The sequence below is a fragment of the Martes martes genome (genome assembly GCF_963455335.1).
Source record: "Martes martes genome assembly, chromosome: 1".
NCBI classification, from domain to species: domain Eukaryota; kingdom Metazoa; phylum Chordata; class Mammalia; order Carnivora; family Mustelidae; genus Martes; species Martes martes.
Window position 1 is genome coordinate 167,686,824 of NC_137888.1, and position 23,287 is coordinate 167,710,110.

Sequence of the window (23,287 nt, forward strand, 5' to 3'; positions counted from 1 at the left end):
TGGAGGGTGGGGCGGGCGGCTAGTTTGGGGATCTCTGGGAGAGGTGGTCTGTTTAGGAGGCCCAGTCCCGCAGGAAAGTGATTAGGACCCTTCCCTCTCCCTCAGTGTAAGTGACTTAAAATCTTAAGGAACCGGCAGTCTGGCAGATTCCCGCTCATTTCCAGTGGCTCAGAGGAGGTACCTCAAACGGGGATTTCCGGGGTGGCTGCTGAACCACCCCCGGGGCAGGCGGTTGTACCCCTAGTCTCAAATAATTTGGGGCTCCTGGGAAGGGTACAACTGAGTCGGATGTGCGTCGGAAGAGTAGTGCTTGGTCTTCACAGAGTCCTCTGGATTCGTTTCAGGCTCCCGCCAGCAAATCGGTCTTCGGCGTCTCAGCGAGTGGAACCCGAGGAGCGCCCCTCACCCCCTCCACCCCCAGGCGCGCAGGATTACGCGTCCCGCCCCACCCCGCCGCACTACTCCTTAAAGGGCTTGAAGACCAGGGGCGCAGGGCGACCACAGTCATGGAGGGCGCGCTGGTGGCCAACTGGAGCGCCGAGGCGGTCAACGGCAGCGAGGCGCCTCCGGAAGCCGAGGGCAACCGCACCGCCGGGCCCCCGCAGCGCAACGAGGCCCTGGCGCGCGTGGAGGTGGCCGTGCTGTGCCTCATCCTCTTTCTGGCGCTGAGCGGCAACGCGTGCGTGCTACTGGCGCTGCGCACCACGCGCCACAAACACTCGCGCCTCTTCTTCTTCATGAAGCACCTGAGCATAGCGGACCTGGTGGTGGCCGTGTTCCAGGTGCTGCCGCAACTGCTGTGGGACATCACCTTCCGCTTCTACGGGCCCGACCTGCTGTGCCGCCTGGTCAAGTACCTGCAGGTGGTGGGCATGTTCGCCTCCACCTACCTGCTGCTGCTCATGTCTCTGGACCGCTGCCTGGCCATCTGCCAGCCGCTGCGGGCGCTGCGTCGCCGGGCGGACCGCCTGGCGGTGCTCGCCACGTGGCTGGGCTGCCTGGTAGCTAGCGCGCCGCAAGTGCACATCTTCTCGCTGCGCGAGGTGGCCGACGGCGTCTTCGACTGCTGGGCCGTCTTCATCCAGCCCTGGGGGCCCAAGGCCTACATCACGTGGATCACACTCGCCGTCTACATCGTGCCTGTCATCGTGCTCGCCGCCTGCTACGGCCTCATCAGCTTCAAGATCTGGCAGAACTTGAGACTCAAGACGGCGGCGGCGGCGGCGGAGGCTGCGGAAGGGCCGGAGGGCGGGGCGGCGGGCAGCGCGGGTCGCGCGGCTCTGGCACGCGTCAGCAGCGTCAAGCTCATCTCCAAGGCCAAGATTCGCACGGTTAAGATGACCTTCATTATCGTGCTGGCCTTCATCGTGTGCTGGACGCCATTCTTCTTCGTGCAGATGTGGAGCGTCTGGGATGCCAACGCGCCCAAGGAAGGTAGCGCTGGCTGGAAACCCGGAGGGAGCGCGGCGGGGCGGGGTCCTTGTCCTGCCTCCTCCGCACTGACAGGTTTCTGGGGATCTCGTGCTGGGGATGTGGGTTTCGGAATCCTGCAGGGTTTGAGGCATGGCTCCATTATCCATTGGCCAGGGGATTAACTTCCCCGAGCCTTGGCTTCCTCTTCTGTAAAACGGCCATAATGATGAAAGTACTGGCTCTCATGGGGGGATGAAATGAGAAAGTGCACGCAAAGTCCTTAGTACAGTCCTTGGGCTACATATGGGGCATATGGTTCCTTATTATGAATGGGAAAACTGAGGTTCAAATGACTTTGCCACTTGGTTAGCAAGTGGTGGAAGTAACTTTCGAACCCTGGTCCAAGCCAAAGCTCTCGCCACTTGAAATTTACTTTATGTTGAACTTCCCCTTTAAGTTCAAATCAACCTGAACTCCTGGGTCTGGTCTGGATGAGAGCAGCGGTAGGTGGGCTATTTGATTTGTCCAGCTTAGCGCTGAGTACTTGAGTAGTCGCTGAGTACTTGAGTAGTCGTCGGAGGGCGGGGCGTTGTGGGGAAGTAAGGCTTAAGGTCCAGTCTCTGAACCCCCGGCTTGTTGGAGGCGGAGAGTCTCCAAAGGCAGAGAGGTGAGTGCCTGGTTGGGGGTGGGGCTTGGGGGGTGGGGAGCGGGGAACTGGCGGTGCCTTGGGCCAGAGACGTTGGTGGTGCTGGGGGGCGGGGAGAGGTGGGAAAAGGATTGGAGCCTCCATGCAAAGATGCAAATTTTCGGATTTGACCTGGTAGGCTGGGGGATTTCTGTAGGGAGGGAATGAGCTCTCCAGATGGGAGGACTGTGGAGGTCTGGGCTGAGGGTGGTAAGGGGAAGTGGGGTGGGGAGTAGAATGGAGTGATATGTGGGGAGGGAGCTTGGGGGAGCAGAGAGCGCCTTGGGTCCTGGGGCTTGTGGCCAGCGCTGGGTTGCTGGGAGCTCCAGACAGCTTCACCTTCATTGCACACAATTCCAATAGCTCATCTGCAAAGAGCAGGAGGGATGATCAGTAGTGGTGAATGACACATTTTGTTTGACGGTAAGGCCATACATAGCACTGCACTGGGATGCAGGTGACTCTAGTGATGTTAAGAGTAGATCAAGGGGTTTGCTTTAGACCCTTTTTGCAGCAATGTCCCATTTCTAAATATGATCACTCCTGCTCCCAGAAGTCTAAAATACAACCATCCTGTGGAAGCTGAAATCTCCCTTCGTTCAGCTGGATAATTTTCCTTTGCTGTCTTTCGGAAACCACAGACTCCTGGCTTTACCCAGCCCTGCCTCATAATCCAGCATTTTTCTTAGTGGCCAGGGCAGTTATCATTGAGCACATAGGGGGCACCTGTGGTGCTGCAGGCTGGGCCAGTGGGGAGGGGAGGACTAGAGCGGGCGGGTGTGGGAGGGAGGGTTCCTGCTCCACCCCAGCTCTTTCCTCCTGTGCCAGCCTCCTGACGAAGGACACAGGACTAGGGAGTGGGCCCAGCCAAAGGCACCAGTGGGTGTTTCTCATTAAGGCATCAGACTACACCTGTTTCCTGGGCGGGAGCCAAAGAAATACTAGACCGGGTCTCGAGGAGCTCAAACCCCAGTCCTTGAGGAAGTGAGACCGATATTGAGCAGATTCTGGGGATGGCTACTGGGGAGCCCTCCCTCCAGCCCTTACTAGTGTGGGACTCTGGGTGAAGGGTCCCCTTCTCTCCTTTGACTGTTAGTATCTTGCTTTTAGAATGAGGACATTTCAGCGTTCATTCATTTCCCTCTCTTTCCTTCCCCTGGCTTCTCCCATTCATTTTTCTTCCTGGTGAATTTTTCTCCCTCCCCCCCCCCCACCATATGACTTCTTGTCCACCCCTTCGCCTGCTCTCCTCTTCCTATTTTCCTCCCTAAAGAATGAGAATATATGGTCAACACATATCTTAGTTACTGAGTGAGGGTTCGATGTTTCCTGTGCTTTGAAAGGACATCAGACAATAATACATGTCTTTGTCTTAAAAACAAAACACAAGAGGAGAGAGAATGAAATCGAGTGCATCCGACCAAAGTGGGGGCCAGAGGCCTTTTGTGTGCATGCTGTCCCGTGAGGATTTCCATGGCGGGGCCTTCTCTCCTGGTGGGGCCAGGCTCCTGCTCTCAGTCTCCAGGAGCAGGAAGAGAAACAGACTCTAGGAACCTCAGGTCTTCCCTCTGTTCCTTGGCTTCTTTCCCAGTTCAGAGGAAAGGGTGGGTGCCATATGGAAAGCCCAGGGCCCCCTCATCCTTGGCCCTATGTGTCCTGGGTGCTCCGAGAAGAGAACAAATGAAGACAATGGGATTCATGATGCCTCCTTCCAGGAGCGGGCACCCAGTCCCCGTGTGAGGGCCTGCCCAGCACCGAGGACTTGGGCTCTGGCCACAAGCCCCGCCAAGTCATGCCACGGCCTCAGGGCAGCAGTGGGGGTCTGAGTGGACTTGGGCTCAGCTGGACTGCAAGCTCTGTGCCCACCTGGCATTAATTGGGATAATTGCAAGTAGCAGGCTGGGCCATCAGAAATAATGGTGTTTACAGTCAGTTTGGAGACATGACTGTCTGGAGGCCATCGGCGAGTGTTAAGGAACAAAACAAGGAGACACTTGAGCTATTCAAGGAATTATGATCAGCACCGTGGAAGGAATGCACAGCCCTCACTTTCCAAGACGAAGGGAATTGAGAAGAGATGCAAAATATCTAGATCCGGGCCCCTTGCTCTGCTCATCTCCTGGGGGGTAGAGGCTGGAATTTCAGGAAGCCCACTGAGAGCAGGCAGAAGTTCTTGCCCGAAGCCCAGGGGCAGGCAGGTATAGATAAAGGTGGAGGGAGGGGGGCACATGTGGGATCAGTCCCTGCCAACAGCTTTGTCCTGAAAACCTCTGAGGGAAGGAGAAGCTCCGAACCGTGGGCTGCCAGAGGGGTTGGAGAAGTCACACTGGCCTTTCAGCTGTCCGTGTGACCCTTTGCTGACCTCAAAACCCCCTACCTCTGTGAGGCTTTGTGCTCCCTGGCCTTCTCTGCAAGCCCAGGCCCTCCTTTCACACCTCTCTCCTTTCATGGACTTCTTTCCCTCCAACGCCTGTGTTCACACCAAGCTCCGCCTTTACGGGTTCAGAGCTCGCCTTGCTCCAAAAGTAATGAGAGGTTGGCCACAAAGATTCAGGTACTGTGGCAAGACAAAGTAGATACAAGGAAACCTGGATGAAGGGGAGAAAGGGATAGGAAAATTATAATATAATCATAGCAATAATAATAATAATAAAGGTTCTGTGTGTAGAGGTGAGCCGTGCATGGAGCTTCCTTTCTTTGTGAGCCAGAGCAAAGACAGAAACTCTCAATTTCAATATTTCCATTGTTCAGAAGAAAAAACAGTGAGGGAAGAGAAAAGGAAGAGGACCACTGTGGTAATTACTGCGCTCCTCCCCACCCAAAGTCCAAAGCAGCCACCCGCTATTGGAGCCCTGCGTTAGTGAGGCTGGTAAGACCACAGGAGGAGTGAGACCAGACACCCATGGCTCGTGTGGACCAGCCCCATATGTATCTTGGCAAGCAAATTCCACTGTCAAAGATTCGGCGCTGATCTTTCCCCTTGAACTCAGTGCGATTTGCTTGGCTGCTGGCCCCCAGGATTCCGACCTGGGGTAGTTGGGAGGCATGTCTGTATTTCCAGGGGTTCACTGATGCTGGTCGGATGTGGTGGGGCTGATTTTGAGTCTCCAGCTCTAGTTTTTGGTGAAATGCCTGGTCCTGTAGGCAGAGATGAGAGAGAAGCAAGGACACGTTGGCAGATGGGGCAGGTGTGCCACTCGTCCACACTGAACACTATTCATGGCTCCTATCTGGTGCCTGGAAGCTAGGGGAGAAGCTTTTGAATTAAAAAATCTCACTCACACTTCATAGATGAGTCATATACAGAATAGTCCCCGTTTTCTCTCAAACTGGTTGATTTCCATGGGAGCAAGAAAATGCCCAGAGAAGAAGGTGGGGACCTCCACTCCACAGAGACCATGGAAGGACCAAGGGACCTGTCTGGTGGGCCAGCACAGTGGGCAGGCACTGTGGAATCCTGCATGGTTTGTGCAGGGAAAGAAGCATGCGGCTGGCCTATTTGGAGCTTGCTCTGCCCTTTTCTCCTGTGTGTCCTTGAGCAAACCACTAGACCTCTCTGGGCCTTAGCTTCCTCCTGTATATAACCAAGGAAGCAAAGCCTACCTGCCTACCTGTGGGGTTGTTAGGAGAATGACAGGGTGTGCCTCTTGGCACCTGGGGGCCATGTGATCAACATCACTCTTCTCTTCCCCCGTTCTACTTGTTCGGTTTTGTTTGCATTCTTGGGATTGACTCTGAGAATCTTGGCAGGTATTCCTGAGGAAGGAGATGGGTGTTTTTTCGGAAGAGCCCAGGCGGAGGGGATTGGGGCACGGAGAAGCAGAGCCTGTAGAGATAGGCAGTGTGTCCAGGGTGGTGGGGATGTGGAGGAGAAACTTGTTAAGGTTGGACTGTGAGCCTGGTCACAGCAGGGACCCCTTCTGTTCTGCTCACTAGTGTGCGTCCACTGCCGAGCACGGTGCTGGGCACCCATCAGGACCTCAGCCAATGCTGGTTGAATAGACACGAGGGATATGGGAGGAGAAAGGTGCTTGAGATGGCCTGGGTTGGTTGTGTGGATTTGGATTCCAGAGAGATAAGGATCTTCTAAGCAGCCTTCCAACACTAGCATTGGCTGCCTGGTGAAGAAGTGAGCACCCCAGTCACTTGGGGGCAACCAAACCTCTGTCAGGAGTGTTGTACTAGGAGGAAGGTGGAAATGCACAGGAGGCCTGGTGTTAAGTGTTTCCCTTTCTGAAAATGAGCTTCCCAGCTCCTCCCTTTTCCTGTGGAATTGTGATCCCTCTGGTGTGGCCTACCTACCTCACCTTTTCAAGGATGTTGTGCCCTCTGGGGGATGGGGAGGCTGTGGGGGGCTGTGGGTCTAGGTCCTCTCTGGAGAGACCTCCCCCTGGCTCTGGGTCCTCTCTGGAGAGACTGGGCTGGCAGGTTTGCTGCCTGAGGGCTTGGGCCACCTGACAACCCCAGTGCTTTGCACTGACAGTTGTTGGAAATGAAGGGAACCTCATGGGGCTCACCCCCAGGGGCAGGGGCTGGCAGGGGCTGAACTGTGCTCTGCCAGCCCCCATTGCATCAGTCCTGGGAGATGGCACTGGGCAGTGCTGAGAGCTGGTCTTGTTGCCTTCTCTGTGATTTGGGGCATGTCTTTGTGATCTCTGGGCCTCCATCACCCCCAGCGGACCCAGTGAGGCTAGAATAGGACACCCTCTGTGGCCATCCACTTCAGTGACATGAGGAGTTAGAGTAGTTGGAAACAGGAGGCCCCTACTTGTTGAGTACCCAGCCCCATGTCTCATCCTCAACTGAACACAGCAAGGTAAAGAGGCTTTGTCCCCATTTTACAGAGAAAGAAACTGAGGCCTAGAGAGGCAAGACCTGCTCGAGGACACTGTTGAGTGAGGGGTGGAGCTGGAATTTGAACCTAGGTCCTCCCACCCCAAAGGCTGCCCCCGTCAGACTGGCCTTCATCCCCAGGCCAGCATTTTCAAGGTGGTCTACCACTCTTGGCCTTGGGATCTTCTGGGTGCTTTTAGAAGCATCCCCTGCAGATATCCATCTAATGGAAGAAATGTGCAGCAAAGCCTCCCCCAACAGATTTTTTTTTCTGCTATTGATCAAACCTCTTGGGGGGAAAGGTGAAGTCACCTGGGACAGAAACCCAAAGGGGAAGCACTCGCATTAGTCAAGAACATAACTCACAATTGCTTAATGACAAGAGTGTGGTTGTTAACTGTCCATCTAATTGCAATTTATCCCCAGAAGGGCCAAGTTCAAGAGCTCTTCAGGGCAGAGAATGATCTGTCCAAATTTCTCCGGCCCTCCCTCCCTCACTGCTCTGCCTATCAGTGGCTCACCTGAAGACCAGACCCTCCGAGGTGCCTGGCCCACCCAAACTTTGGGCACAACATCCTTGAAAAGGTGAGGTGGGTAGGCCACACCGGAGGGACCACAGTTCCACAGGAAAAGGGAGGAGCTGGGAAGCTCATTTTCAGAAAGGGAAACACTTAACACCAGGCCTCCTGTGCATTTCCACCTTCCTGGCCTGGCCCCAGAGCCCTGCACCCTCTTTGTGACTCCAACATTTCTACACTCCTGGCTCTCTTTGCTGAAACACCCAACACACACACACCTGGCTGCCTGTGCCCTCCTGGCACCACCCACTGGGTACTGTGTGTTCAAGGCTCGAGCTTCTCAGCTCCCCCTGCTCCCCGATGACCCCTCCATCCTAGATCTACCACATGTCTCCTTTTGGGTGGAGACCAGAGTGTCTCGACGTCAGCACTCCTAACATTCTGGGCCATGTAATAATCCCTGTCAGGTGGCGGCTGTCCAGGTGGCGCTGGGGAGGGTGTTCAGGCAGCATCCCTGGCCTCTGCCCCTTGCATCCCACTGGCACCTTTCCATCTGTCCTGACCACCAACAGTGTCTCCAGACATTGCTGAATGTCGCCTCTGGTTGAGAAGTGCTGGTTTAAACCCACTGTGGAGGTGTGGCCTGACCTAGTATCTAGCGAACGAGGACACCCTCGTCCCCTCTGTCCTGGGCTCCGGGTAATCTGCTTTGTGAACCCCTGACTGCATGCCAGTTCCCACAGGGTCCTTCTGCTGGGCACCCATGCTGATTCTGTTCTCACCGTAGGGATGCCCACTCCAGTCCCTTCTGCAGAGACCTGTCCTTTAAAGGTCAAGTCCAGGTGTGGATCGCTTTGTGGCACAACTCTAGGCGGTGCCTTTTACTTCGTGGCCTGTGAGAATGATGCTCCCAGGAGCCTTGCAGGGCACAACTTGGCAGCCTCATCCTCCTCTGAAGGCCAATGCATCCACTCTACAAACAGTCATTACTGTCTCCCAACGGTCCTGTCCACACAGCCTCTGCTTTGATACCTTGGTCCTCCAGTGAGGGGAGTTTTCAGGAAGCCATCCCCAGCTCCTCACCTGCCCTCCTGAGGCCAACAGCTGGTGTTTACATAAAAATGGGACAGTCAGGCCAAGGGGGGTTACAGAGCTCCGGGAGTAACACCCCATTTTCCTCCTGGCTGGTGTTGGGCTCTTAGGTCCTGAGATATAGCACGATGGAGTGGCAGCAGTGACCTTGGGCAGTTGACTAAACTGGCCTGGAGCCCAGTTTTCTGGAGTTAGGAATAGAGTTTAGCTTGTGGGCAGGGTGGGCTCTGCCTACCAGTGCTACGGTGCCTGGCATATAGTAAGTGCTCAATCAGTGTCTGCTCTTCTTTCTTTCTTTCTTTCTTCTTCTTTTTTTTTTTTTTTTTTTAACATTTCATTTATCTGAGAGGGAGAGAAAGCACAAGCTGGTAGGGAGGGGCGGAGGGAGAAGCAGGATCCCCACTGGGCAGGCAGCCCTCTTGTAGGTCTTGACCCTAGAGGATCAAGGTCAGGTCAGGACTCTGGGATCCTGACCTGAGCCCAAGGCAAACTTAACCAACTGAGCACTGAGGCGCCCCCAAGGGCTGCTTTACAAAGCAGAGAAATTCCAAGACTGTCAGGTCCTGGGCTGGGTCAGTGCTGTTGGGGGTGGGCGTTGTCTCGAGCTTAGGAGCAGCGTTTTCGCAGAGGGCTGCAGTTTCTGGTGAGGGCCGGTAGCAAGCCCCTGGGTGTTCCAAACCAGCGTGAAGAGGTGAAGAGAAACAAAAGCCTTACCTGGAGGACGCAGCAGGAGGGGAGGTGGGAAATTCTAGTTCTGGATTTTAGAAATGGCAGGGGGCTCTTGCCCAAGGGATGAGCAGGAAAGGGGTGTAACCAGGCAGTGGAGTCCCAGCCCGATTCCAGAGATCCTGATTCTCGGCCACCCACGGAGGGGAAGCCTCAGGCCAGAGTCTCCTGTTGTGCTCTGCAGGGAGCTGGAACTTCCCCCCACAGCGGGCCAGATGCTCCAGCCCACACCTCACTCAGAGAGTGACAAGGGTCAATCTTGCTCATTCTGTTTCTTTCTTTCTCTCCACCAGACCTGGATATCTGGGTATGAATCTGATTTTCCTAGAGGGAACTGCATGAGAATCCAGTCGTGGGGTTAAAGCACCCTCCTATTGTCAAGCAGGGAGATAGCCTTTTTGCCTTTCCAGCAGTTCTATCAGGACTTCCGGTCTGCTAATTTCAAGCTTCACTTCAGTTCAGTCCCTTCTAGAACTCTTCCTGTTTTCTGCAAATGACACCCATCCCCCCAGCCACAAGTCTGGAAACGTAAGTAATGACACTGTGAAGGGATGCCACAGGAAGAGAGATCTTTACTATCATTGTTTATTTATCCCTGCCTCCCTCTTCCCCACCCCCCACTCAGTGAATGCCCCACAAGGCTTTTGTTGATTCTGTCTCCCTGGAGGAAAAAAATCAGGAGGGCTTCAGAGAGGAATCAGCATTTGAAAGGGGTTTCCAAGGATGAGTAGGAACTGGCTGTGCAAAGAAGCACATTCCTTGTTGACCTCATGGGGCAGTTACTTTATTATTATCTTTCTCCCTAGTGGAGGGATACTTCTAAAATTTCAGTGAGTACATAGCTCACGTTGGCGGGGTGGGGGGGCATCTTGTTAAAATGCAGAATCTGATTAAGGAGGTCTGGGAGGGAGCCCAAGAGTCAGCATTTTTACCAAGCGGCCAGGCTATGCCTGTGTAGCCTACCCATAGACTGACTACATATTGAATAGGAAGTCTTTAATATCTTACATCTTTTATCAAAACGTGCAGTTTGCCTTTGCACCTGCGGTTGAAATTGGCTGCACGGCCTGTCGTTCCCTGCAGGGTAAAGAAGGGCTGGTTTTTTACCAAAAGGCCCCAGCCCTTCTGCTTCCAGAATTTGGGCAGTGATGTAACAGATTCCCCCAGATTTGGGCAGTGATGTAATAGAAACTCGGTTAAAGCTATGTAGCCCACAAATTTGGCTTTTAATCCTGGCTTTATGATACGTGGGGTGATCACACATCTGTGAATTTTAAAACCATTCCAATGTTGTAAAATTGTGGTTTTTTCAAAATAAGGCACTTCAAAATACATGTTAGTACTCAATCTTTATGTGAGTATACATTCAAAAATTGTAAAAAGAAAAAGCCTTCTGTGGACTACAGCTCTCAAATTCTTATACAGCTCCTCTAGGAATAAGGTACTTAGACCCAAATTCCCAGTCCCCTTGTTGAGGGGTGTGGTCCTGAACCAAGCACTTGGTTTCGGGAGTGAGGGCCTCTTATGAAAGTGGGTGGGCTTGATTTGACTCCTAGGAGAGGTGTCAGCTAAGCCACAGGTCTTTGAAGTGTATGTGAAATGCATTAGTTGCCTCAGGCATAGTGCAGCCCAGAGAGGCCATGGCCAGCTGCCCGTCAGCTGTTCGGGGCTAATTTGGGCCTTCGGTGACAGGGTGGAGGGGGTGCCGGGAAATCCGAATATGGGAGTTCTTAGGGCTTGAGTAAAGCCAGGCTCGTAGGCAGGTGGAACACTTTGGGGCATACCGTCCTCGTCCTCAAGTGCCCTCTGCCACCCACCCCTCCATGAATCACAGTGCCGAGTGGAAATACAGAGTTGTGTCTGTCTCCTGGGTGTAAAATTGCCCAGCAGGGCATCTGGCTTTTGGTGGGTGGCCATTTCTGTTCACATCTTTTGCTTGGCGCCTAGGAGCCCCGCTTGAGGATCACCCCTAGTCCTCAGGCTTGCACCCGCACAGCAGCCCCGCCCCCTCCCCCCAGTGCTGCACCTCCCTGTTGAATAGAGTGCTGTGTTCTCTGTGTTTCCCTTGAGAGTAGGTCCTGTGACAATGAGCACAGGGCATGAAAGGATGCTAGAACATCTGATCTCCTCTTTTTCCTCCGAGAAAAGCTAAGCTGGTGACCAGGCAAGTGTGAGGACCAGTCCCTGGACCAGTGCCTCCCAGTGGCCCCCCATTTTTGGCAAGGATCAGAGAGAGCAGTTTGTACCACTCAGGGCTTTGTCCTGGGGAGGGATGTTATTTTTATGGGGAGCAAGTGGAAGAGATGGGGTCCCAGTGGAGACCCTGAACTCTGCCCCCCTCAGGGTTGCAACCACCTTTCCTTTTGGCTTTTCTTAATTCACTGGCTGAGTAAGCTTTCCTTTTTTTTTTTTTTTTTTTTAAAGATTTTTATTTATTTATTTGAGAGAGAGAGATAGAGCTCAACTAGGCAGAGAAGCAGGCAGAGAGAGCGGGAGAAGTAATCTCACCACTGAGCAAGGAGCCTGATGCGGGACTCAATCCCAGGACCCTGGGATCATGACCTGAACCAAAGGCAGCCACCCAACCTTCTAAGCCACCCAGGTGCCCCTGGGTAAGCTTTTCCAAATGGACGATCAGGAGTTCCTTTGGTGTCATGGCATCTAACCCCAGGCCTCTGGCTTTTCTTTCTTTTTTTTTTTTTTTAAGATTTTCTTTATTTATTTGAGAGAGAGAACGAGAGATAGCATGAGAGGGGAGAAGGTCAGAGGGAGAAGCATACTCCCCATGGAGCTGGGAGCCCGATGTGGGGCTCAATTCCGGGACTCTGGGATCATGACCTGAGCTGAAGGCAGTCGCTTAACCAATTGAGCCACCCAGGCACCCCTTTTTTTTTTTTTTTTTCAATTTTTGAAGTCATGGGAAAACAGGCAAAGGGCACTTTCTTTAATTGACCTGGGATCAGGAGCCTCTAAACTTTGGGCTTTAAAAATGATGCAGCTGGTCATATCTCATATCTGTTAATAACAATACTAATCACCTGAATAAACACTGCAATTCACAAAGCCCTTTTACACCCCCCACCAGTTTTTTCAAAGTCCTTGCAAGTGTCACCTCCAGTTTATAGATAAGGATGTTAAGGCTCATACAGTAGATGTAGAGTAGAAAGATTAGGTGGAGGATTCAGACCCCAGGGGTTTGCATCTGAATCTTGTGTCCCTGGCTCCTCCCTGAGCCAGGGCTCCACTGGGGCCACTCTGTGACCACTTGCCCACCCCCCTGGCCCCAGAGGAGATGCAGGCTGCAGACCACACCTTTGGAGGAGTTGTGGATTCTGACTTCCAGCTCCTCCTTTTCCGCACTGACTTCATCATTGCTCTGCTTTGTCTGACATGTGGCCAGGGTTGGAGCTGGGCAGCAGGGAACGGCCCTTCAGAGAAGCCAGAATTAAGGCAAAGCGGTGGGCCTCTGTACATTTGCATGGACTGGTCATTGGGTGTAGGCTGCTCCTCGGCAGGGGTTTCTGTTGTGGCCAAGACAGTGCCCCAAAAGGAACTCAGCTGAGAGCCTCACTGGCCAGCTCCCTGGTAGCTGGGGAATGAGCCGCTGGGTCCTAAGACGAGATCTGGGCTCAGGGCACCATACCATCTGCTGCAAATCTGCTAGACCCAGCTCGAGATGGCACCACACTGAGTCGCTTTTCAATGGTGCCTCTCTAACAGCTACCCCACGGGTAGCTGTGTTTTGAAGAAGACAGTCTTGGCGCACCTGGGTGGGTCAGTTGGTTAAGCGGCTGACTCTTGATTTTGGCTCAAGTCATGATCTCAGGGTTGTGGGATCGAGACCCAAGTGGGGCTCTGCACTGGGCATGGAGACTGCTTGGGATTTTCTCTCTCCCTCTGCCCCTCCCTCCGCTCACGCTTTCTCTCAAATAAATAAATGAAAAAGAGAGAAAGAGAAAAAGAAAGAAAAAGAGAGAAAGAAGTCCATATTTAAGGATTTTGGTCCAGAAGAACACCCCGCATGTGGCGTGCACCAGAACTTCAAGCTGGAATGCTGGAGCAGAAAGGAGAGAGGGCAGTTTGCGGTGCCGAGACAGATGCTTCTTCCCTGCGACGTCCAGGCTTGCATGTGAGTTAAAACGGGTCTTTGTATTGAAATCTGCAGGGCGAGATCAGACATTCCCAGGACCCCAAAGAAGATGGAATAAGGGTGGCTCAGTGCGTTAAGCATCTGCCTTTGGCTCGGGTCATGATGCCAGGGTCCTGGGATCAAGCCCCGCATCGGGCTCTCTACTCAACAGGGAGCCTGCTTCCCCCCCCTCTCTGCCTGCTTCTCTGCCTACTTGTGATGCTCTCTCTGTCAAATAAATAAATAAAGTCTTTAAAAAAAAAAGAAGATGGAATAAGGCAAGGACATTCTCCTCCATCGCTGGTTCATTGTTTCGGCACACCTTTGACTTTGTGGCGCCTCGGCAGCCCCCTCGCTCTCCCTGAAGATGGCCCATTGTTTCAGTCTGTTTAAACCCGTCCGGAAGTCACAAGCTAGCTGAACAGGGTAGATAAGCTTGTTGGTTGGACTGGTGGTGCGGGCCTGTAGAGCCAGGAAACGAACCTACGTATGAGCTGACCTCCTTGGCCATGCGGTCTGGCCCAAGAGACTCACTGGATGGACACTGCCATATGTCAGTGCAGCTTCCAGCAGCTCAGCCAGTGGGTCCTGTGTCCTGTGCCCCACCCTGGGCTATCTCAGATCCAAGACACAGCCCAACCCAGGGAGCAGCCTCTCCCCATTGTTCACACGGGTTGGCGTTAACTCTGTTATCCTTAAGAAAAGTAGCATTACTGGGCGTGTACACATCATGGTAGTGATAATGGTAATAACTGAGTACGTTAAGTTTTTACTTTTATTGAGTGCCAGGAATCATGATGGGTACTTGGCATCCTGACTAGTGAAACTTGGCAATGATTCTGTAAAGGAGGTCTTTTTATTACTCCCATTTCACAGATGGAGAAACTGAGGTTAAGAGGTTAGATGACTCGCTCTAGAACACACAAAGTGCAAAATGGCAGAGCCAGGATTTGTGCCGAGTCTGGGTAACTTGAAAGCAAAGCCATCACCAGAGTGTGGGGAGAAGTGGGCGGGGCTTGCTTTGTGGGATTCTGCCCCCACACCCTTAGGAGCCCTTCCCACCACTTTTTAACATCTGCCCCTCCTCCAGGCATCAAGGGTGGGCTAGCTTTCTGTAAAGGGCCAGGCAGGAACTCTTTTAGGCTTGTGGGTATAAGGTCTCTGGAACAGGTACTCAGCTTTCTCCTTGTAGTGCAGAAGCTGCCATAGACAATATATGAATGAATGGGTGTGCTGTGTTCCAATAAAACTTTATTTAGAAAAACAAGCATCAGGTGGGATTTGGCCCCCATAGGCCCAACAATAGAGCTTGTTGGTCACTGGTCTAGACCAGGAGACATTTCTGCTAGGAACGATGATGGTCTGATAGGAGGTAATGTGTTTCCCATCCCAGATATACTTAGATTATAAAAGATCATCACTGAGAACAGGCAATACCCCGCCTCCGTGGGCAATTCTACCTGTGTGGGAAAAGGGTAGTTGCTCTCTGACTCGCCCTCAAATCACACTCTAAGAGGGACTGTCTGGCAAGCCTATGTCTTTGCTTTGGGACTGAGAGGATTCACTAACTGGTACCAACCCGACATGTGTGAACGCTGGTCTAGTTTGAAAAGGAATAGCTTCATTAAGTTCAGGTAGAAACATGGGGTGACATGTTGTGTGTCCCTGGGGATGAGTCTGCTTTGAAAACCACAGGGTCCTGTGCCAACTTGAGCAGTGATTCCCATGGTCAGCATCGCTACATGGCCCTGTGCTCTCTTGGAAATAACATCGTGAATCGTGAGGACAATATTTTCCATGCTTTGTTCTATTCCTGTTGGCTTCTCTAGCCACCAGAAAGGGCAACAGTGTGGTCTAAACAAGGAACAGAAAGTGCAGAGAGCCTGAGAGGGGCAGTCAGTCAGTCGCCTGCTTAGAAACCATCAAGGGCTCCCCACTGTCTGTAGACTAAAGCTCAGGCGGCCTGCACTCAAGGTCCTCCTCAGCCTGGCTCTTTCCTGTTTCTTACCCCGTGAAACTCCCTTTCCCCAACTCTGGCAGTCCCTGAATGTTCTTGGACATTCTCACTTATGTGCCTTCGTTCCTATTGCTTCCTTCCTCTGAAATGTCCTCCACAGCCGGTTCCCGATTCCCAGATAGCTCTCCTCCCTGCTGAGGGCTGGCATTTCCACCACTGGGGACTCCTGTCTCTCGATGGGTAGAATATTGCCAGATTTTTATTTTTATTTTTTTTTATTTTTATTTATTTATTTTTTAAATATTTTATTTATTTATTTGACAGAGAGATCACAGGTAGGCAGAGAGGCAGGCAGAGAGAGAGGGGGAGGCAGGCCACCCGCTGAGCAGAGAGCCCGATGTGGGGCTCGATCCCAGGACCCTGGGATCATGACCCGAGCTGAAGGCAGAGGCTTTAACCCACTGAGCCACCCAGGTGCCCCTATTGCCAGATTTTTAAAAGTGCAATTGTGCCCTTCGCCTTTGACAACCTGACAGGAGCAGGTTCAGCTTAGAGAGGGTCATCCATCCCCCAGGGAGCCAAGTCAGGCCCATCCTATGTGTCTGTGACCACCGGGGGGGTGGGGGGGGGCAGAGGCACCTGCCTTGGTCCAGAGTCCTACAGGGGCTGGCCACGCAGAGGAAGGGAATCTCCATTGGGGGTGGGGGGTGGTGTATCAGGAATTCATCAACTGTTTCCTTTTTTGTTGTTGATATTTCTGTATGCTTTTTTTAAAAATTTTTTTAAAGATTTTATTTATTTATTTGAGAGAGAATTTATTTTATTTATTTATTTATTTATTTTATTTTATTTATTTTATTTATTTGAGTGAGAGAAAGCATGAGAGAGGAGAAGGTCAGAGAGAGAAGCAGACTCCCCAAGGAGCTGGGAGCCCGATGCGGGACTCGATCCTGAAAGTCCGGGATCATGACCTGAGCCGAAGGCAGTTGTTCAACCAACTGAGCCACCCAGGCGCCCTGCTTTTTTTTTTTTTTTTTTTAATAGAATAAATAAGTTAAATGATCCAAATGTAAAGTCAGGCAAATAGCTTAAGAGAAAATATACAATTTTAACTCTATACAGTTAGGTAAAAGGTGGTGCCTTCCGGTGCAAGCCTGTTCATTCCTGCTCTGTCCTCTCCCTTGTTTACTAACCTTACATGCCTGCATTCTTGCCGCTGTGTCTGGTAGTTTATTTCTCAGGGTCCTTTTTAAATTGTAACCGTGTGTTGATTTTTGCCTCCTTTATGTTATACATTGAATTTTTGAGGACATTCTGTTTTTAGTCTTGGTGATTTCTCACCAGAATTTCTAAACTTAAATTCATCTTCTTAGCTACTCAAATCAGATGCGTATTTTTTCATTCTCTTTTATAGAAAATGAGCAGTACCAGCTTTTTTCCCCCTCCACTTTTCCACTTTCCTGTTCTTTACTATTTTAGTCTAAGGTTTAGATGCTCCTCCTTTGTTTCCCTGAACATTCTCTTGTGCAAGACTTTCTGGTTTTATCTGCTCTAGTTTGCTCTTGTGCCAACAGGTGCACCAAGGTATTAGACCAGTGGTTTTCCAACTTGTGTGTGTGTCAGAACTTTACCCCCAAGAGTCTGGTCTGCTAGGTCTAGGGTAAGGCCTGAGAATTTACATTTCTAACAAGTTCCCAGGTGACCAAGGGATCCCAGTTTGAGAACCAAACCATCGTCTTGTGGATAATCATCCTTCTTCCTTTGGTGACTAGGTGACAGATGTCTGACAGATGTCTCCATGCTCTGCCTCTGTGGTGGCATCTAGGTCTTGTGGCTTCACAGTCCCTGTGAGAAATCCTTTCCTGGATTCAGCTCTTGAATTCTGGAGGTTTGTTTTGTTTTTATTTATTTGTTCATTTAAGTCATTTCTATGCCTGACGTGGGGCTCAAACTTACAACCCTGAGATCAAGAGTCACACGCCACTCTGACTGAGCTAGCCAGGCGCCCAGAATTCTGGAGCTATATTTTAAAAACTTTCTGCAGAAAAGATCAAAGAGCAGCAGATTTTTCAAGCCCTCTTGCAGCTGCCTTCACTGGTGAGGATGTGGCTATGAGCAGCATTCTTGGGTGTATTGCTGTCCTCGCAGGTTTCTGGAGGGAGTGCTCACCCTCCTCCATTGGTGGGAGAGATCTGTAGTTTGTCAGATGGAAGCCTATTGCAAGAAACGCAGGTTTTTTTCCTCTCCTCTACTTGGAAGTATATAGGATTAGGAATTTTTCTTTTCTTTCTCCCTTCCCTTCCTTTCTCTTCTCTCCACTCCCCTCCCCTCCCCTCCCCTCCCATTCCTTCCTTTCCTTCCTTCTTTCTTCCTCCCTCCCTCCCTACTTTCCTTTCCTTTTTTCTTTCCTCGACACCCAGCCTGGGGTTTGAACTCACGACATCAAGATCAAGAGTGGCATGCTCTAGTGACTGAGCCAGCCAGGTGCCTCAGGATTCAGAATTTTTCTTTCCTTTTGAAGTTTGAATTTGTAAAAAGCAGTGTCTTGAAGTTGATCCTTAATTTTGTCTGGAACACAAAAAATCCCTAGTATAATGGCTTCTGCCCAGTACCTTAAAGAATTTCAGGATAACCTTTTCTCCTGTGTGAGTCTGATTTGTCATGCCGAAGCGTGCTCTTAGGGGTACAGAACTTTCAGTGTTCTCAACTGCGAAGGTGGCAATGCTTTCTTGCCACCACGCCTTTGCCTGGGCCATTCCTTCTGCCTGGAGCACCCTTCCTCCGTTCTCTGCCTGGAAAACTCCTAAGCATCTTTCAGGTATCGACTCAAATGGCGCTTTCTGTAAGACTGGCCTATGATTTGCTCCGAGTTGCTCCCGGTCCTTGGTCTGCTCAACCGGCCTGCATTGTGCCCACCCTGTGGTGCTACTTATTTTATTTTTGTGTCCCCAGGGCCTAGCCTGGTGCATGGCACACGGTCACAATAGCAGCTACCATGTATTGGGCCCTTACTGTATACCAGGCATTTTTTTAAATCCTTGCAGTCTTCCTGCGTGTTTTGCATACTCTTGTTATCCCCATGTAAAGATTAGCAAACAGCAGTCTCCTGGGGAACTAAAGTAATTTGTTGCTGGCAGAACAAGACTACCAGCTAGGTCTGGCAGCTCCTCGACACTGTGCTCTTGGGCACTCAGAGTCGTGGGCACCGGATACGCGCTGGGTGAGTTATGAATGAACAGGTGGCTGTGACGAGCGCAGCTCCTGCTGACGGAAGCATTCGGCGGGTGCTCTTGACGAGAGAAAGGACAGGGAGCATTCTAGGGCTTGACTGAGCCTGGGAAGGCTGGGGTGTGTGTGTGGCAGGGGCAGGCTGAGCGCACACCCGGAGCCATGATGTGGACGGCAGGCAGACCTTGTCCCTCTACGTCTCTGTCTTGTGACTCAGCACCTGGCGCCAGGGGAAGGCTGTTCTCGGGAAATGATGGTGGCCCTCTAGTAGTGATGGCCTGTTCTCCTTTCTCCCGTGCCCCCATCCTCCTTTCAGCCTCGGCTTTCATCATAGCCATGCTCCTGGCCAGCCTCAACAGCTGCTGCAACCCGTGGATCTACTTGCTCTTCACGGGCCATCTCTTCCACGAACTGGTACAGCGCTTCCTCTGCTGCTCCTCCAGCTACCTGAAGGGCAATCGTCCAGGAGAGACCAGCGTCAGCAAAAAGAGCAACTCATCCACTTTTGTCCTGAGCCGCCACAGCTCCAGCCAGAGGAGCTGCTCGCAGCCATCCACAGTGTGACCGTGCTGGGCCAGGACTGCCTCCCGTGGCTCGGGGTCTGCCAGCATAGACAGTCCACCCCTTGGTGGCAGTGTGCGTGTATGTATAAGGTACCTTTCAGTTTGCACCCTTCCACACCTCGGGGTAGCTTGAGTGGGGTGGGAAATTCTGGCATGGGTTGGGGAAGTAGTCTCCATGGTGGAAATGTTGGGGTGACTCAGCCATCAGACAGTCCCTGGATCTCCCCTGGCTTCCTATGGGGGTTTATACACCCTGCCCCCACTGCTGCTCTCCTTGGTTGATGGGTTGGTTTTATTCTCCTGGACCTGTCATTTCTCTCCAGTATCTTTTTACTCCTTTATTCTGGGATCTTGTGAAAGCTGGTAAGTATGGGATTGGTGTGTGGAAGCGTACTGTTCTGAGCTCAGAATAAGGAGTGGGAGTGGGACCTCAGATGTGGAGGGTGGTGCTAATATCCTTCTGACTTTAGAGTGATTTTACTTTTGCATGGAACCGTCCCAGCATCCTTGGGCACCAGCATGTCAGAAGGTGGCCCTAGGAACAGGGGATTCCCTTATGAAACCATTTGGCATTGGCAGCTGATGAAAAGTTGGGCTACAAATGTTTAAGAAGCTAATATTTATATGAAATAGTCAGGAAAGAAAAAGAAACAGAAGGCATCCAGGTTGGAAAAGAAGAAGTAAAATTCTTGGCAGATGGTATGATTTTGTATGTAGATAATTCTAAGGAGTTCATGCCCACATACAAACCCATTAGAACTAATAAACGAATTCATCAAGGTTGCAGGGTGCAAGGTCAGTATGCAAAGACCAGTGGTATTTCTTTATACTAACAATTCACAATATGAAAATGAAATTAAGAAATAATCGCATTTATACTGGTATAAGAAAGAAAAAATAGGGATACATTTAACAAAAGAAGTACAAGACTTATACCCTGACAACTACAAAATATCATTGAAAGAAACTGAAGAAACTCAGAGAAATGGAGAGACATCCTGTGTTCATGGATCAGAGACTTAAATATTATGAAGATGATAGTACTTTCCAAAATGATCTACAGGCTTAATGCAATTCTCTTATCAAAATCCTGGTTGGCCTCTTTGCACAAATTGATAAGCTGATCCTAAAATTCACACAGAAATACAAGGGACCCAGAATAGCCAAATGATCTTTTGGAAAGAACAAAGTAGATGGATTTACAATTCCTGGTTTCAAACTTCACTTCAAGGCTTCAGTAATCAAAGGAGTGTGGTACTGGCATAAGGATAGACATGTGGATCGATGGAGTAGACCAATGGGATAGAATGGAGAGTGCAGTTAAAAACCTTCCCATTCATGACCAATTGATTTTTGACAAGTGTGGCAAAAGAATTCAGTAGGGGAGACAATCTGCTCAACAGATGGGACTGGGAAAACTGGTAATCCACCTGCAAAATGATGAAGTTGGTGGAGGGGATTAAGAGAAACAAATTTCCAGTTATAAAAGTAAGTCACAGTGATGAAAAGTACAGCACAGGCAATATAGCCAATGATACTGTAATAACTTTGTATATGATTACACTTACTGTGTGAGCATTGAATAATGTATGGGATTGTTGAAATTCTATCTTGTACACCTGAAATTAATAAAGCATTGTATGTCAACTATCCTTCAATAAAAAAAGAATGAAGTTGGGATCCTACCTCACACTGTGTTTAAAATTAACTCAAAATGCTTCAAGCCCTAAATGTAAGAGCTAAAACTATTAAACTCTTAGAAGAAAACACAGGCATAAATCTTTGTGACCTTGGATTAGGCAATGATTTCTCAGATATGCTACCCAAAAGCACAAGGAAAGGAAAAAAAAATAGGTAAATTAACCTCATCATGAAACGGGGTACACAACCTTTGTGCTTCAAAGGACACTGTCAAAAAAGTGAAAAGACACCTCACAGAATGGAAGAAAATATTTGCAAATCATATACTCCTATCTGGAATATATCAAACACTCTTACCACTTAACAATAAAAAGACAAGCTGGTTTTTTTAAAGGGGCAATATATTTGAATAAACAAATAAATAGATATATGTTTATATTCTCACCAAGGAAGACATAAAAATGGCCAGTAAGCCCATGAAAAGATGTTCAACATTATTATTCATTAGGAAAATGCATGTTCAAGCCACGGGGAAATGCCACTTCACACCCACTAAGATGGCCGTCCTCAAAGAGCTGGGCGCTAACAGGTGCGGGCAGGGATGTACAGTCACTGGAGCTCTCCCGCATTGCTTGTGGGAATAGAAAATGGTCCAGCCTCTTGGAAAATACTTTGGCTGTGCCTCAAAAAGTTAAACATAGAATTACTATATGAGCCAGAAATGCCACTCCTGGGTATTTACTCAAGAGAAATGAAAGCATACACAAGTACAAGAACTTGGATGTAAATGTTCTTGACACCATCACTTGTAATAGCCCAAAGTGGAAATAACCCAGATGTCTATCAGCAGATGAGTGGATAAATATGGTCTCTCTGTACAGTGGCATGGTATCTGGCTATAAAATGGAATGAAATCCTGGTACACACTACAACACGGGTGACCCTTGAAAACGTGATGCCAGGTGGAAGAATCCATTGCAGAAAGCCACATACCATCTGGTCCTGTCTTTGTGACATGTCCAGAATAGGCGAATGTGTAGAGAAGGTTAGAGGACCGTGCAGGCCAGGGGCTGCAGGCTGGGCTGAATGGAGAGCGAATGAGAATAGATGCCGGGTTTTGAGGGGGGAGGTGATGAGGATTTTCTAGAATTAGTGATGATGGTAGGTGAGTTTTTAGAATATGCTAAAACCGCTGAATTGAATATTTAAAGGAAGTTAACAACAACAGAAAAAAATGTTTACCAGCTGGAAGGATGAATTCCTTAGACTCTCCCTGAGCTTCCGTTTGTCTCTGTGACTCACCATTTAGGAGGAATGGCTCCTCAGATTTTCCGCAAGAGATGGTGTTCCCAGTTTGGCCGAAGGAGCCAGCGGTGATAATCCCCCCATCCTGCTCTAGTAACCCCCCCATCCTACACAAGTGATGTCTTGTGATTGCAGACTGTTGTGTTTTACTGACAAGAGCAATTCACCAAGGGTCTCAAAGGTTTTACTTACCTGGTAAACAGGTTGTCAGGTGTCCTCTTAGCCTTGAGGAAGGATACAACCATGCCCAAGAACAACCTTTGGTTGTTAAGTACAGGATGTTCTAGATCAGAGGTTTTTCAGTGGGGACTGGCCAACTCATTGGCACTATGGGGCACTTTTTAAAAAACTTCTATACATATTTTTTTGGACTGTGATCCAAGGAAGAGCACTTCCCCAAAGCCCAGATTCACTCTACACACTGTCCTCTTCTCCCTGCACACTGTGTTATGCACATACACGTACACATTTATGCACATAGTAGAAGGAGCTGGTGTGGTCTAGACATTCAGAGAGAAGTGAGGCATGCGCCGGAATGCCCGTATTCAGAATCTTACCAGTTAGTACAAGACCTTCAGGACTAACTGGACACTGAAGACCCAGAGGCAGTGTTGCTGTGACATGTCCCGAAAGTGTGAACACCAGTATGTCCCTGCTCTTTGGGAAGCTAACGGGATGCTGATTGGGGGACTCTGTGGCCATGCTTGGGACCCCTGGGGCACTCTGGGTGCACCTGCAGCTATGGTGGGGTCTGTTGGCTGAGCCTCCCTGCTCACCAACCGGAGAGGCCCTTGCCTCTGCTCTTCCTGGGGAAGCTGCTACCCTAATGGCCAACAGAGGCCACTGGGGTCTAAGGGGACAGCGAGTCACAGATTTTTTTCACTGGGGCACACCCTTCCTGAGCACCATGGAGAACCACCAGATTGGTGGCATTTGATTTCAGCAGCACTCGTGGCTCTCTACCCCTACCCTCCCTGTCTTGTGCTGGAGAGTATGTTCACCATCTCAGTCCTTGTCCAACCAAGACTGGAAGCATGAGTGTGGGGTCCTGATCACTGTCTGGAGCCCAGGTGCCCTCCTTCCCTGGACCCCATGCCTGAGGCCTGCATACTGTCTTCTCTCACAGTGTCAGACTTGTTGACAAACCACACGCGTGGCTGGAAGTGCCAATCAATCGGAACATGTAAGTTTTTTTCT

At 50.4% G+C, this 23,287-nt stretch overlaps 1 protein-coding gene across 1 annotated transcript; it reads left to right on the forward strand.

Moving 5' to 3' along the window:
* Positions 1-506: 506 nt before the first annotated feature.
* Positions 507-20,822, forward strand: OXTR (oxytocin receptor; the record flags this gene model as incomplete). Its single annotated transcript, XM_080825885.1, has 2 exons — positions 507-1,434; positions 18,898-20,822. The coding sequence occupies 2 exons, from the start codon at positions 507-509 to the stop codon at positions 19,143-19,145; spliced, it is 1,176 nt and encodes a 391-aa protein (XP_080682011.1). The 3' UTR covers positions 19,146-20,822.
* Between the last annotated feature and the right edge of the window lie 2,465 nt (positions 20,823-23,287).